General features: G+C 41.0%; 1 protein-coding gene across 1 annotated transcript in view; it reads right to left on the bottom strand.

The window, feature by feature from the left end:
- The window catches only part of RAB39A (RAB39A, member RAS oncogene family), a 41,948-nt gene extending 40,000 nt beyond the window's left edge, over nt 1-1,948 (bottom strand). The window contains exon 1 of the mRNA XM_024570984.3: nt 1,580-1,948. Coding sequence (XP_024426752.1) covers nt 1,580-1,806 — 227 coding nt within the window. The 5' untranslated portion in view covers nt 1,807-1,948. The remainder of the gene's footprint in view (nt 1-1,579) is intronic.
- Nucleotides 1,949-16,953: the final 15,005 nt, after the last annotated feature.

The raw sequence follows: 16,953 nt of genomic DNA, 5'->3' as shown, positions 1-16,953 counted from the left end.
CTTATAATGGTAAAATTGCAAAGAATCTTAGAGAATCTCAATGGCTCCTTCATTTCACAGATGAGGAATCAGAAGTTTGGAAATTATTTTAATTAAAGGAAGCTTCTTGAAGTGGAAAAAATTTCTTCATGAAATTCTAGGTATTGTGTAATTAAAATCGATAACCTTTAACACCTTTTTGAAGGGCTGGTCTTACCATCTTTCCACTTTGTACATAGGAAAACTAAGGAATAAGCAAGCTAAGCAGTTCACTTATATTATCTCTATGAATCAGTGTCATAGCTGGGAATGGAAGCCAAAACTTTAAATGTTGGAACAATCTCACAGGAGTAGGCTGATCTCAGAGAATGGGATGCCGGCTGGGGGTGAGGAGGAGTCGTGTTTGGGAAGTCCCCTCACGGGGCACTGTATTTCACAAGCCCTGTACTTGCTGAAGATTGCAAAATGTTTGCTTGTGGATTTGAAATCTTAAAAAAAAACCCCAAAGACCAAAATATATCAGACTCCCCACCTTCCACTAAAAAGTGTCCCCGAATCTTAGAAATTTAAAATGTGATTTGTCTCTGGTTTAGTCTTAAATATCCAGAAAATACATACAATTTACATTTGGTTTTATTTGCATAGCATGAGTCACCTTTGTGAAATCCTTCTTTCAGGGTCTCAACGAACATTTGGAGTGAGACTACTCATTTGGATCCCTCCTTCTCTGTTTAGAAATGTATATTCGGAAGTATTAATTACCCTGAAACATTAAGTACCCATTATAAAAGAATAAATAAAAGTTCCCGACAAACCTCAGCATCTCTTTTTCCCACTAAAGCACCAATGACGACAAACTTCTAAAAAGAGCTCAACCCTTAAAAAGCAAAACAAAACAAAAACCCCTCAGCTGTGCCTGTGCCCCTGATGTTACACCTCCCCGTTGTACAAGACTCGTTTCTACCGAGATGGCCCCGTATTCCTGATGACCACATTCGGTGCCCTGAGGTGTTCAAACCATTACCGCATCCACCTCCCTCTGAACGCTGCTCAGTGAGCTCATGCAGCACCGCGGGCCTCAGCACTGCTTGCTGTGAAGCTAAGGGGATCAATCACAAACGTGGGAACCCCGCTTTGCAGTTCTCCCGGGCCGCACAGAGGGGAAGCAGCTAGGTTAGAGGAAAAAGCGACCTCAGAGGAGGGTGCGCGCAGCGAGGACGCCGAGTTTGGGGAGAAGGCAGGAGGGGGGCTGAAGAGCTGGGGACCAAAATACCAGCCGGGGCTGAGAGAGTTGGGGAAGAGTGGGGTCCGTGAGAGTGACCCCACTTCAGGCGGGTAGGGAAAGGCCGAAAGGGCGCGCAGGAAATAGGCTCCAAAGAAAGAAGTGAGTAATTGCGGAGGACGGAGGAGGAAGTCGTTCCTGGAAGAGGAGGGGCAAAGGGGAAGCGAGAACGGAGTGTTTGCACTTTCAAGAGGAAGGGCCAGAGAGCCTCTCCGGACCAGGGCTCCTGCGGCCGAAGCTCGGGGGTGGGGCGCCCGGGCTGACAGAGGGGCGGCGCGGTCCCTGAGGTCCCGGGTATCCCGGCGCCAGCGGCCCTACCTGAACCGCTCCTGACCCGCCGTGTCCCAGAGCTGCAGCTTGATCCTCTTGCCGGGTTCGATCTCCAGCAGGCGGGAGAAGAAGTCCACGCCGACGGTGGGGTCGCAGGCGGGGGAGCGCAGCCCGGGAAAGCGGCCCTGGGTGAAGCGGTGCAGGAGGCACGACTTGCCCACGGTGGAGTCCCCGATCACGATGAGGCGGAACTGGTAGATCCATATGGTCTCCATCGCTCACGTGCCCCGCCGCTCCGAGGGCCGCCCCACCCTCCCAACAGCCCTGCGCAAGTTCGGCCGCAGGAACTGTCCCTTCAGCACCTCTCGGGTGCCCGCCGCCCGCTGGCTTCCAGCATATTCTTGCGGCTGCGGCCGCCGCCTGGTCTCCGCCCTCTCTGGAGGGAGAGGCGGGGCCGGGCGGGCCTCGGCCAGGGGGCGGGGCAAGCGCAGCAGCCCCGCGCGGGCTCCCGCCCCAACTTCTGTAAATCACTATTCCGCAAAGCTCACTGGGCGCCGCTGGGAAAGTGGGTGTGGTGAAAGGACATGACAGCAGCAACAACCAATGAAAATGAAGCAAGGTTCTAACTCCGGACGGTAGGTCAATGAAAAGTAAGAGTTAAGGGCGGGTTTGTCAGATTCCGGCTTTGATCTGGGAAGTCACTGGCCAAAACTCCGTCTGGGCCACTGCTGGTGGTCCTTCTTTAATAAGGTTTGATCAGCTCTGTGGCCTCCGTTATTTTCCAGATTTCTGAAGATTCTCGTTGTGGCGTCCTGCTTTCCAGTCCTGCCGAGCGTCACCTCCGAGGCTTTCAAATGTGAAGGAGTTTGAGAGCACAATCGGAATAAATTTGCACAGAAAGTTATGGATGCTTCTGTACGGGCTTTTCCCATTGCTCTTATCAGCATCTTTTCCTCACTGCTTTCCGTTACCACAAAGAGTAAGAAAAATGCCAAGTATCATCTCCATACTCTCGGTGCTCTCCAGCCCGGGAAAGGAGAGGAGAAAAAAAAGTGAAATATTCAGATGCTAAAAAAGAAAAAAATTCCCATTCTTCTTGGTCTCCGTCGGTAGGTCAGTAAAATCCTAATGTGGTTTCAATTTAGCTTGTCTGGTCAGGGACCTAATAAACAGCACACCTGAGTTCTGGTGAGATCTTAATAACTTTCTCATGACTTTCTTAAAACTGGAAAATAGTGAATTCAAAGTTTATCTTTTAAAACAGTTTTAAAGAATATTTTTGCCAAAATAAAATTTTCAACAATTCCACGTTTTTTTCAGGCCCACGTCAAACTTGTACTATCGTTGTTATCCTTCTTTTCTGGTTTTGGAGGAAGGGGATATGTTTAAGTTTGCCACCTGCCACCTATGTTTTTTGGGAACCATTTTCCAACACTTGATGTCTATTTCACAGCATTTACACCTCAAATCTCCCCCTTTTCAATTATTTATACTCCTTAGCCTTTACACATACTTAAGTACCCACAATTCTAAAACCAAGCAAAATATCTCTCTATTATACCTCTCCTTTAGAATTTTGCTTCCTACATTATTCTCCTTCTCAAACATTAGGAAAGAACCATTTATTCTCATTTCTCATCCACCAGTTAGTCTTCAACAACCCTCTCCATGCCTAATAAACTCGTGAAATTGCTTTGATAAAGTTGTGGGGCTGGGGTGAGGGAAGCTTTCTGATACAGCTGTGTCTTCCTTTAGTGTCCTCCCATCCCCCAATTCATCTTTCTTGACCTCCTGGTAGCTTCTGTTTATTATATTCTGTTGCAAAAAGCTGAGTGGTTGACCCAACTTTTAGCCACAGTTCTTCTAGTCCTCCTCCAGTTAGGGATGGCCAAGTGAAAGAGTTGGACCAATGAGAGGTATGAAGGGCTTCTATCAACACTTTTGCTTTTCTGATAAGAGACTGGCACACGTACTGCCCTTCACCCTTTCTCCTTTCCTTTTTCTTTCTACCTGGAAAGTATACCAACCACCTTGTGACCATAAAGATGAAGGCTAGATGCTAAAAATGGTGGTAGGTGAGAGAGGAAGAGCCTAAGTCCCTGTCGGACTTGTTGGTCTGCTGTACCAGCTCTGGACATCTTGTAACAAATCAATAGTTGTTTAAGCTACTGGTGGTTGGATTTTCTCTAAGTACAACTTGAAAACCCTTATTTCTTGGCTTCTATAAAAACATTCTCTCTTAGTTTCCCATTCTTTTTAAACTTCTTCACTGATTCCTCTTTCTGTGACCCATTTGTTATGTATTGAAGGTCCCAAGGGATCCATATTTACTCTCTTTACTTTGAGCTGTTTCTGGTGACTTTGGTTACTCCTTTACACAAACCATATGACCTCTGCCCAACCTCAGCTCTGCCTTTAGACCCAGGTTTTCTGCCTGCCTGCCTTCTTTTTTTTTTCCTTCCTCCCTCCCTCCCCCCCCTTTCTTTGTTTCTTTGTTTCTTTGTTTCTTTCTTTCTTCTTTCTGTCTTTCTTTCCTTTTTTTCTTTCTTTCTTTCTTCCTTCCTTCCTCCCTCCCTCCCTCCCTGTCTCTCTTTCTTTCTATTATTGTTCAAGTACAGTTGTCTGTATTTTCCTCCCCCCACTTCCCTCACCCCAGCCATCCCCACTTCCCTCCCCTAATCCCACCTCCCTTAGTTTTGTCCATCTGTCCTTTATAGTTGTTCCTGGAAACCCTGAAATTGGATGTTAATTCTTCCAATCCATGAACACGGCACACGCTTCCATTTGTTTCTATCTTCCTTAATTTCTTTCTTCAGTGTTGTATAGTTTTCTGAGTATAGGTCTTTTACTTCCTTGGTTAGGTTTATTCCTATGTATTTTACTTTCCTTGTTGCTATATCAAATGGGATTTTTTCCCCTGATTTTTGTTTCTGATATTTCATTGTTGGTATACAAAAATGCTTTCTAAATTCTGAATATTGACTTTGTATCCCACTGTTTTGCCAAATTCACTTATTAGGTAGAGTAGTTTTTTGGTGGAGTCTATAGGACTTTCTGTGTACACTATCATGTCATCTGCAAACAATGACAGTTTTGCTTCCTCCTTTTCAATTTGGATGCCTTTTATTTCTTTTTCTTGTCTGACTGCTGTGGCTAGGACTTCCACTACTATGTTGAATAGGTGTAGTGAAAGTGAACATCCTCATCTTGTTCCTGATCTTAGTGGGAAAGTTTTTAGTTTTTGCCTACTGAGTATGATGTTGCCTATAGGTCTCTCATATATGGCCTTTATTATGTTGAGGAATACTCCCTCTATTCCCACTTTGCTGAGTGTTTTTAAAATAAATGGGTGCTGTACCTTATCAAATGCTTTTTCCACATCTATTGATATGATCATGTGATTTTTGTCTTTGCTTTTGTTTATGTGATGTATTATGTTTATTGATGTGTGAATATTGTACCATCCTTGCATCCCTGGGATGAATCCCACTTGGTCATGGTGGATGATCTTTTTAATGTATTGCTGGATGCGGTTTGCCAATATTTTGTTGAGAATTTTAGTGTCTATGTTCATCAGCGATATTGGCCTGAAGTTTTCTTTCTTCGTTGTGTCTTTGTCTGGTTTTGGGATTAGGATGATGCTGGCTTCATAAAAAGAGTTTGGGAGTCTTCCGTCTTCTTGGATTTTTTGGAATAGTCTGTGAAGGGTAGGGATTAGCTCTTCATTAAATGTTTTGTAAAATTCTCCTGTGAAACCACCCAGTTCAGGGCTTTTGTGTGCTGGAAGTTTCTTGATTACTGCTTCGATTTCGTCAGCTGTTACCAGTGTGTTCGGGCTTTCTGATTCTTCTTCATTCAGTTTTGGAAGATTATATTTTTCTAGAATAATGTCTCCTCTTTCATTTCTGATTGTGTTTATTTGGGTCCTCTCTTTTTTTCTTGATGAGTCTGCTTAAAGGCTTGTCAATTTTGTTTATCTTTTCAAAGAACCCGCTCCCAGATTTATTGATCCTTAGAATTGTGCTGTTAGTCTCTATGTCATTTACTGCTCTGATCTTGGTTATTTCCTTCCTCCTACTTGCTCTGGGCTGTCTTTGTTGTTGTTCCTCCAGTTCTTGTAGGCGTAGGGTTAGGTTGTTGATTTGAAATGTTCCTATCTTTTTAAAATAGGCTTGTATCGCTATATATCTCCCTCTCAGGACTGTCTTCACTGTGTCCCATAAGTTTTGGACTATTATGAGTTCATTTTCATTTCTTTCCAGAAACTTTTTGATTTATTCCTTGATCTCATTCTTAACCCATTCATTGTTTAATAGCATGCTATTCAACATCCATGAGTCTGAGTGTTTTTGAGTTTTTTCCTTAAGGTTGATTTCCAGTTTCAGTCCCTTATGGTTGGAGAAAATACTTGGTATGATTTCAATTTTCTTGAACTTGTTGAGGCTTGTTTTGTGTCCTATCATGTGGTCTATCTTTGAAAATGTTCCATGTGCATTTGAAAAGAATGTCTATTTTTCTTCTTTGGGATGAAAGCTTCTATATATATATCAGTTAAGTCCATTTGATCTAGGACATTGTTCAATGCTGCAATATCTTTGTTGATATTTTGTTTGGAAGATCTATCCATTTTTGACAGTGGGGTGTTAATAATAGTGTTGCTGTCAATATCTTTCTTGAAGTCCTCCAAGATTTTCCTTATGTATTCAGGTGCCATGTTTTCTTCTTCTGTATATTTACAAGTTAGTTAATAGCTTTAGTGGCTATTATAGCTTACTGTACAAGTGAGAGTGTGTGGTGTTGAATTTGGAGGCTGGAGGTTTGTGCTGTATCCATCTTGGACTCCTCCCTCTCTTAGGGCATAGTCATCCAATCATTAAATCCTGTTGCTTTTACCTCATCAATATCAGATTTATGATACTTCTGAACATCCCACTGACACTGTCTTTGTTCAGTCCCATCACTTTAGGCTGTACTGCTCACTAGCCTGTATTAGTTCCCTAGGCCTGTTGTATCGAAGTATCAGAGACAGAGTGGCTTAAAATACAGATGGCTATTTGTGTATGTGGGTTCCATATCCACAGAATCAACCAACCTTGGATCAAAAATACTCAGATAAAAAGTTACCTTGTGACTGACATGTACTATGTAGTTAGGCCTAGGATGGTTGCATCTGTATTGTACTGAACATATATAGACTTGTTTTTTGTCATTATTCCCTAACAATACAGTATAACAACTATTTACATAGAATTTACATTGTACTAAGTACTACAAGTAATCTGGAGATGATTTAAAGAACACAGGAGGATATGTGTGGGTTACATACAAAAATGACACCATTTTATATAAGGAGTTGGGCATCCTTGAATTTTGGTATTGAGGGGCTCACGGAACCAATCCCTTGCAGATACCTTGGGCCCACTGTAACAGAAGCTTACTATATCACAGTATGGGAGGCTAGAAGTCCAAAATCAAGTTGTCAGCAGGGTTGGTTCCTTCTGAAGGTTATAAGAGAGAATGTTCCATGCTTCTTCCCTAGCTTCTGGTGGTTTGTTGGCAATCTTTGGCATTCCTTGGAGTGTAGATGTATCACTCCAGTCTTTCACCTTCACATGGCATTTTTTGTGTCTCTTCACATAGTCTTCCCTCTGTGCATGTCTGTGTCCAGATTTTCTCTTTTTTATAAGGACACGAGTTATATTGGATTAGGACCCACCCTGATGACTTCATCTTACCTTGAGCATCTATCTGCAAAGACTATCTCGAAATAAGGCACATTCTGAAGTACTGGAGGTAGGACTTCAACATATTTTTTTGCAGGATACAATTCAACCCACAATACCTTGCCATGTAGTATCTACATTGTTCCCAGAATTAATTTATTAAACACCTTTGATGAGTCATTCACCCTAGGATAAATTCTAAATACCTAATTATGTTACATATGACCAATCATAATGTGGCATCTGTGATCTGAGCAGTGATTCTTCTACATGACGTGCTATTCGTGTTTTAGTTTTTTTCCTCCCAAAGCTATTGTCTCCTCTCCTTATACCCCTTTATCTGGTCAGCAAGTTTCTATTCATCTTTCAAGGCACAGAACAAATTTGGGGACTTTTTATATAAATCACCTACTCTGAGTTTCTGTTTCCTCACTTAGACAATAAAAAGGTTGAGCTGTATCCATGTTTTTAAAACTGGGGGTAGTAAAATCAATTTGGTGGGTAACTACCAAGCTTTAAGGCAAAACAAAACACCAGAGTACATCATATATAATAGGGATGTTTGTTTCATAAAACTTGTGTTTCAATGATATATGCATAAGTGTGAGTGAAAGTGTGTGTGTGTGCATGCATGTGCTCTGAGTCAAGATGTAAAATTTATTTCTTTTGGATCAAAGTAAAAAATTTCAAGAGCCAGTGAGCTAGATGACCTCAGTGTATCTTCCAGCTTTGGGAGTCTCTTAAAATGCTCAGAAATCCTCCATGTGCTCTTTGTGTTTACTGTATGAAACACTAAGAAGCACTTTACATACTCGCTATGAGGTTATGATACACATATGAGAAGACAACAAAAAGAATCTGCTTCTCTGTTGGTCTTCATCAGCTAGTAAATGGAAGTACCATTCTTTTAGACTTTGTATGAAGAAAAAATTTCTAGGCATGGAGAGTAGAGACAAGGATTTATCAGTTATAATTTTGTATTTATAAATTGAGTGTTTCATAATTTTTGCTACCAAAGATTAACTTGATAATAAATTAAATTCGATGTGAAAATTGGATATTTTTCTAGTGGTTCCACCAGGGATTCATGAGATAAACTATTGTGGGGTCCATATGACACAATTAAGATCCTCAGTACCCTACATATCCTGACCCTCACAATCAGAGACAGATTAAACTAGAACCAAACTTCTGATTTCAGCTGGTTAACTAGCTTCATTTACTCTTGTTTAACTATCTAATGGGACTGTTTGAGAATACAGAGTTTCCCAGAGTTTATGAATAGTGTGGATGGAAATAACTGCATAAAATTAGGAGTCAGCTTGGAATGAATGTTCATTCCACTCTCAATATTCTAAAAAAAATTGTGATTTGTGTCTTTACAATGTTTTCCTGAAGAGGACAGACCATCCAAGTGAATTAGAGGTCATCTTACACTATAAAAATGTAATAATAATTTTTTAACTTGTGTGGGCATTATTTTAATTTTGTTATATTTGTAGTGAGGGGCATCTGATGGTGGACTTTCCTCTAGATACTCCTCTGTACTTAAAAGATAAGTCTTTACAGCCATTGCGTTAGTGAAAGCCTTTGTCATCTCTCAATTGAACCAATGTCCGATTCTACACCCTGCCTCTAATACAATGAACTCATATAAACATTCAGGAGTTTAAATGATCTGAACAAATATGGGGAAGGAGAAAATATCCTGAACTGAGAAGAGTTTAAACTTACAATGTCTGGGGAAAAATATCCTAAATAACTGTATTAGGTCATTCATTGGAATAGAGGCTAAGAATAAAGACTACATTGAGTTGTAGGAGAATAAAGTTACAACTCATTTGCATGCCTAAGGCAGTAGTTTGAAGATATCTTGCCTGCTGAAAAACACTCAAATAAATTATGCACATTAATTCAAACACAATATGCATGTGAATCTCAGGACTTTTATAAGTATAGTCACAAGGGGTAAATAAAAAATCTGCAGTATTGGTAGCTGCAATTTTTCACGTCATCTCTCTGGAATGCCCCTTCGGACTCCTTACATCAGCCAGTTGTACTCTTGTTAATTGTGCCTGTTTGCCTCTAGCGCTTCAGAAGTTGTTCAGGTTGACCAAATGCCAACCCACTTTTATATATAAATTTTTAAATCTGTCTCTTTGTTTCCTTCCCCAACACTGTTTGCTCTGATTTTGATCCTTATTCCTTGCCAGAGTTGCTGCTGGGTTGGCCAACAAAGTTTGTTAGGTTTTTTCCATAGGACGGTTCTAGTAGTGCTTAGTTGCCTTTAACTTCATTTGAAACAATTTTGTTGTATTGTATTATGACAGCTGTCATATCAGTGTGCATTAAAAAAAACTTACCAGAATTAGTGAATTTTTGTGCAGCTATTTTAATATTGAAGATGGAAGAAAATACACAACATTTTGGGTGTATTATGCATTATTATTTCAAGAAAGATAAAAACACAACTGAAAGGCAAAAAAGGATTTGTGCAGTGTATGGAGAAGGTGCTCTGACTGATCTAACATGTCAAAAGTGGTTTGCAGAGTTTCTTGGTACTGTTGACATTTTGGCCAAATAATTCTTTGCTGTGGGGCTGTCTTATGCATTGGAAGATGTTTAGCAGCATCCCTGGCCTCTACCCAATAGAAGCCAAAAGCAAGAGATAGCTGACATGCTCAAAATATCCAAATCAATAAAGTTATTAGTAAAAATGAAAAAATGTGTCACTTATTTTATAAAAAAACCTAAACAGACTTTTTGGCCAACCCAATACAAGCTCAATTCCTCTCATCTTGCCTACCTCCAAAATATTGATTATTTAACTTGAAGAATCTTTCTAACATATACAATAATCCAATCACATTATGCCTGGCTCAAACTATTTCTCAAATTCCCCTGTAGGTACACACACATACTGCTTAAAGGATACAATTTAAGTTAATTAGGATGGCATAAAAGATGTTCTTTAGTCACCGCTTCCTTTCCTTCTCCTACTTCAATTTGCCCTTATGTTGTTATACTCTCCATGGCTCCTGAAATGCCATGGTCTATCTTAACACTTTGAATGGTTGAGGATTAGATTACACTGTGAGTGAAAAAAAAAAGAAAAATAATGAAATAATAATGGTTTAAACAAGGTGAAGGTCTACTTCCCTTTCATGTAAAAGAAGTATAAAGCGGTGTCCAGGACTAATAGAGCAGCTTTTCCAAGGTAGGGACCCAGGCTTTGTCTGTGCTACTTGGCCATGCTCTCCACACGGCTTTTACCTCCAAAATGGCTGTGTGAGCACCAGCCATTATATCCACATTCTAGCAAGCCAGAAGAGGGAAGGATGAAGTGTGCACCCACTGGTGAGTGATTCCTAGTGAATCCCAGAATTTTAGTGAAAGCTATTAAAAAAGGAAATAGGTCATTTAGTTGGATTTGAAATTTTGAGGCTGATCGCAGCCTCCTTGCCATCGTGAAGACTGAGCCAGCCTACAGGTAGAGCCAATCTAGAGGAAGAAGAGACTCTTAAACCTAGAAAAGAGACTAAGTTCTCTTGATATTGTCTGATGCCCAACATCAAACTACAGCTAAAGCAAGACATACCCTTGCATTTTTAAATTATAGGCATAGCTTGTTTTATGGTGCTTCCCTTTATTGTGCTTAGTACACATTGTATTTTCATAGATTGAAGGTTTGTGGCAACCTTGCATCAAGCAAGTCTATTGGTGCTGTTTTCCCAGAAAGCATTTGCTTAGTTCGTGCCTCTGTGTGTCACGTTTTGATAATTCTTGCAATATTTCAAACTTTTCATTGTTACTGTATTTGCTATTGTGATCTGGATGGTATTATTGCAATTGTTTGGGGCAGGCACCACAAACAATGGCTATGTAAGACGGTGAACATCATCAATAAACGTTGTGTGTGTTCTGACTGCTCCGCCAACCAGCCACTCCCCCTCGCTCCTCTCCTCAGGCCTCCTGATTCCCTGAGACACAATATTGAAATTAGGCCAATTAATAACCCTACAATGGCATCTGGGTGTTCAAACTTCATTGTTGTCTCATTTTAAGAAACTGTCACAGCTGCCCTAACCTTCAGCAACCACCACACTCATCAACAGCCATCAACACTGAGGCAAGACTTCACCAGCCAAAAGATTATAACTTACTAAAGGCTCTGGTTAGCATTTTTTTTAGCAACAAAGTATTCTTAAATAAGGTAGCTACGTTGTTTTTTAAGACATGCTATTTCATACTTAATGGGCTACACTTGTAAACATAACTTTTATATGTACTAGAAAACCAAAAATTTCACAGGACTTGCTTTATGATAATATCGGCTTTGTTACAATATTTGTTTTATTGTGGCGGTCTGGAATCGAACCAGCAATATCTCTGAGGTTGTGACTATAAATTTTGGCCACGGTACCTAAGGTGGATAAGAAAGAAAGTAATGACAGAAAAACCTTTGTAGGTCACAAGTGGTGGTGCTGGTCTTGGTGGTGTCGATGGACAGCTGCTCTGAGTGAGGTGAAGAGCGTGGCAGTGTGCTACCTGAGGAAAGGAGCTGGGTGGACAGCAAAGAGGTTGAGATGTTAGATTTGTCATTTTGGAAGTGGTACAGTTTCTGGCGATGACATCCAGAACGTGACTCTGGAAAGGGTGGGTGTACCTCAGGTAGTGCAGATAAAAAATGTCCGTGGAGATGAGGCGGTCAGGAAAGTGAGAGGCCAGTGAATTTGAATATTTCACATAAAAGCTCCTTGGTGTAGGCCAATGGCATCAATGTCTGAGCTTAACTCAGCAAGAACAGATGATGAGAGGCTGAGGTCCATCTCCCTTCTGGTTTGGTCTTTCCTAATAATAGACCTGAGCATAAACTAGAAAAAATAGATCATTCGGTCAATTTTCCATAAAATATTATTTGTCTCATTTGGACAGGTATTGTGAATTTAATGTTATTCTCATTGCCAGTACCTGGAATGTAGTTAAAGGTAAAGCCATAAATCTTAATAGTCAGCTGGGCTGGAAACAGAACTGACAGTCTTTTGAAGGCAGAAAAGCCTTATAAAGTATGGAGCAGGCCAAGAGACTACTCCTGAGTGGGGACTAGATTTTCCTCAGGAACTAGTTTGTTCAATAAAATAGAGAATGACTGTAGTAACTTAACCTGGAAAATTTTTAAATTAGATGAAACTAATATCTATCTCAACTATCAAAGTGAAAATACATGTAGGTAACTGAATGAGTTACTGTATTTTTTGGACTATGAGATGCACCCCCCCAAATTTGGGGGGAAAGTGGGGGTGCGTCTTATAGTCCAAATGTAGCGTACCTGGCTCGCTGGGGTGGGGTGGGGGGGGTGGAGTGGGTTTTCTCCCCCTGTTTTCCTCCTCTAAAACCTAGGCGCATCTTATGGGCTGGTGAGTCTTATGGTCCAAAAAATACGGTAACTTGTATTCGTTTATGATACAAGTAAGTTAAACATTGACATCTGTCTTTCAAGGGTAAGAATTTACTTTTGGAACAGTTGACTCTCCAGAAGCATTTCTTGTCTGAAAATAGAAGATCAGTCATACTAAAATACTAAATACTAAAAAAACTAAAAGTAATTTACATTTGAGATAAAGGCTGGTATTTTGTTTTGTTTTATTTGTTTTATTTATGGCTAGATGCCTGTAATCTACTCATCCGAGAGCACTATCATTAAGGAGGAAAGTTAATAGGAGAGGGACCAGTTTGTCTTTACCCCACTGGAAATTGTTATCTGATTCATTAAAAGACCACTCTAACTATGAAGAGGCTATTCACAGATGAAGAAATACAATGGCCATTAAGCTCTGAAAAAATGCCTAACCTTACTAGATTTCAAAAAAGATGTAAATTAAATCAATGATATAATGTTTTTACCTACCAAGTTGACTAACTTGATGATTGATCACTCTAGTTTTTCCTTACCTCACTTTTCCCATCACCGGAAATTAAATGAATCAACAGTCAGGGTGTATGAATCATCACAATGAATTTCAAGATTGTTAAGAAAGCAGTTTTGTTGGAATTTCTGAACTGTGAAAGTAGATGCAAAATTTTCTTCTAGTATCCTAAACCATTTAGAAAATTTTGCTTTACAAATATGTTCCAAAATCAATATTATTGAGGAAGAGGAAAGAGAAAGAATTGGCTCCCTCCCAATTCTAAGCCTTCTCAGATGCCAGTTATTTCTGATTGGAAGTCTACCAAAGAGTGTTCAGGACCTATTCACCTCATCAGAGCTAAATGCTTGGGCTCTGATGATTCCTTAAGAAATGATTTAGCTTTTACTACATTTTCTACCAAGCAACATTTCATTAGGAATAGGCAACCTGAATATAGCCTGCATTCTTCAATAATGCATTCATGGAGCTACTGTAAAAGAGTACCCATTTATTTTTATTAAAAATATAGAGACCTGGTATATTATAAAAGAGTCACTATTGTGTTCCTTCCTAGTGTTAAATATATTGAACTGCATTTATCTAACAGCCTAAAGATCTCAAAATGAAGAAGACAAAAGCTTATTCCACCCCCCAACCACCTTCTTAATGTACATTTGAATGACAGTGGATGGCCAGTCATTTTAAATCTTATATGGGCATCTTTTTGGCCTCATCCTTGGGGGCTTTCAGGGACAGTCAACAGGATGTGCAGGGTGGCTGGTTGCTATCCTCTTCCCTGATCACATCACCCCCCACACATTTACAGCCCCTTTCCTCCTCTTCTATTCATATACACCTTCCCCCACCTGAACACATACAGTTTTTAGAGCTGGAAGAGACCCTAAAAATTATCTAGTGTAGTGAAAGCCCATCATTTAAATTTAAATTTGTGCCAAAATGTAACAAGATATAATGCCACTTTCAACAGGATCTCTTGTACAACAGAGACCATATTCCAAAGTAAGTGTTCAGACCAAGATTAAAATTTTCAAAGAAGACACCCCTAAACTGGTCATTCATTCATAAACCCCTCCGTATATAGAGAATATTAAAAAATCAGCTGTAAGGAGAATATGAAAAGTCACAGGTTTTTAGTAATCAGAGGGGAGTTTTAGAGAGACCTGGTAGTGCTCTGCGTGTTCCTAGTCCCCTCGCAAGGGATGCCTACCGCTGCTCTCAAGTGCAGGGAAAGGGCCTCAACAAGACCACTTACTGAGCTCAACACTTACCCCCCCAGTTTGGGCTCCCCTTGAGAAATCTAGAGTGAGAGGCTTGCTGGCTCTCTGCTCCAATGCAAGAGCAAAGGAGAGGTTGCTGATATGTTGGGACTAACCTGCATTTCTCTTCTTGATTTGGGAAAAAGATGAGGAAGTGTTTTCTATAAAAAGGAAGGAAATGTTTTGCCATATCACCACAACAGTGCCAGTTAGGTATGAAGGTTTTCTGCTTCCCTTTCCTCTTCCCTTTTCATGCGCTCACACCCTAGAGTAGCCAAAACCCAGGATTGGCAAGATGTGGGAGGAGAAGCAACAGCACTAGGGGGCAGAAGCTGCTTTCCTCCTCTTCCCTGATTGCAGCCTCCTCACACAATAGGCCAGAGCACGTATGTGTGGTGCGGGGAGCAGGGGAGAAGCCACAACTGAATCATGGCATAGGAGACTTTTGTTGTTGAATTAGTGTGTGTTGTGTGACTTGGAGTACTACAAGGATGGCCTGAAAAGTCCATGGCTTCAGTTTTTACCTGGAGGTGAAGGGCAATAGAGTGTATTTAAAGGAACCCAGGGAGTCAAAAAATAACCTGAAACTCTCAGTCCTTATATTTTTTTGTGCACATCACACTGTATTATGTATTATGAGGAGCTTTGGCTACTCATTCCATCAAAGCTGTGAGTAAAAAAGGCACATCATTGTGACATAAGTTATGTAACGTGCCGTCGGGTGGCATGGACTATCACTATCCCATTTTCTAATTGTAACAGTTCCCCACTCCTTTCAGATGTATCCATGTCACATAATCCCAGATCCTTCCCTGAATGTCTGTTGCCTACAATCCTTTTGGGTACAGATAGACTGTTGGGAACTGCCCTGCCTAGTTTCAGAAGCTGCAACCCCCCATGGCTAAGGCTGAGTAGAGACCTTGGGACCATAAGCCACTAAGAAGACAAAGCTTATCTTCCTTGTAGGGGCATGGCCTCTGCCTCCTTTTACTTCACCCTGCTTGGCTGGTTAGCCAATGATGGGTAAGATTCCTCAAAGGAGGGATGACCTAAGACAGGAATGGTTGCAAAGGGGCCCTCAGGGAAGGACTTGGGGGGCTATAGATAAAGGGGGTGAGGAACCCTCGCCCCTTGGCTTTGACATAGCCTGAGTCCTCATTCTGTCTTCAAGAAGTCTCCTAATGGCTGCCTTACTTCCCCTGCCTGACTGAAGCCTAAAACAATCCCAGAGGTGGGTGCAGCCCAGTTCAGGAAAGGGCAGGTTCCCTGGGGCTGTCAGGCCTAAGGAAGAATGCATAAAATCCCATGAAACCTACTTTGCTGATATGCTCAATTTAAATGATAAGGGTCCAAGCACAAAATGAGTTTGTTTCCCCCAAATTTTATGGCCCTTTAGTTATCTGATCCTGACTCAAAATAAGCCCTCAGAGTTCTTTGAATGTTATCTATTGTTTGATCCTTACTGCCTGACAATGATTGATGAGCTTTACCTGTATTCCTGTGCGAATTGAACCCAATAAAAGCCCATTGAAGAAAAAGCTCCTGGCCCTTCTCCTTTGAGAGATTAGCCACCTTCCCTCCCCAAGCAGATCATGTCTTCGTAGACTTATTCTTATCTGTGGCAGCTGGGGGTGGGGGTGGGGGACCCTGCGGTCAGAGCCCCCCCACAATAGACAACAGAAATTACTCTAGCTATTTAAAGCAGAAAATGATTTCATACAGGAATACTGTGGTGAAGATGATTGCTGAGAGGGCTGGAGGAGAAGGCTCTAGGCTAGGCCTCCAGAGATGACCCTCAGAACAAGACCGGCTACTGGAGTGCTGCCATCTCTGCTCTGACCAGAATGCTGGTGAATCGGGAAGCCTCGCTGCAACGATTGTCTCCAGGAACAGATCCTCTGAGCTTTGCACAGAAATCAGGATGCTGCCGCAGCACTCTCAGAGCCATGTCACAATTGCTATAGCCATGCTGGCAAAAACAGACGTCATGCACGTTATATACTCCTTCTCCACTGATTTCAGTTCTGAGTTCAAGTCTTATGTGTATGCATATTCAAGAGAATCGGGCAAATAACAATTTTTAGCTCCCCAGCCTTTGCACAACCAGAGAAGCACACTAGGGGGAAGTCAGGAGAGTTATTTAGGGAGCCCATCACTGCATCTAGCATACCATATCTCCTTATTTCTTGATACCCGTTTTCATTTGGTGGCTCACATTCTCCAACAGCTTCCCCCCAAAAGATGCATTGACAGGAATTTTTTGGAGAATATTCATGTCTAAAAATGTCTTTATTTTACCTTCATATTTACTTAATAGTTTGCCTGGTTGTAGTACTTTATTTTTGTAAATAATTTCCATAAGAATTTTGAAGATATTATTGCATTGTCTCCAGGATTCCAGTGTTGTGATTGAGAAGTCAATGCCATGTTCATTCCTTTTTAAAAAAGATTTTGTTTATTTATTTTTTGAGAGAAAGGAAAGAAAGGAGAAAGAGAGGGGGAGAAACATTGAA

This window comes from Desmodus rotundus, chromosome 5 (assembly GCF_022682495.2).
Source record: "Desmodus rotundus isolate HL8 chromosome 5, HLdesRot8A.1, whole genome shotgun sequence".
Taxonomy (NCBI): Eukaryota; Metazoa; Chordata; class Mammalia; order Chiroptera; family Phyllostomidae; genus Desmodus; species Desmodus rotundus.
The sequence above is the reverse complement of the archived record's forward strand: the minus strand, read 5'-3'. Positions and strand labels throughout refer to the sequence as shown.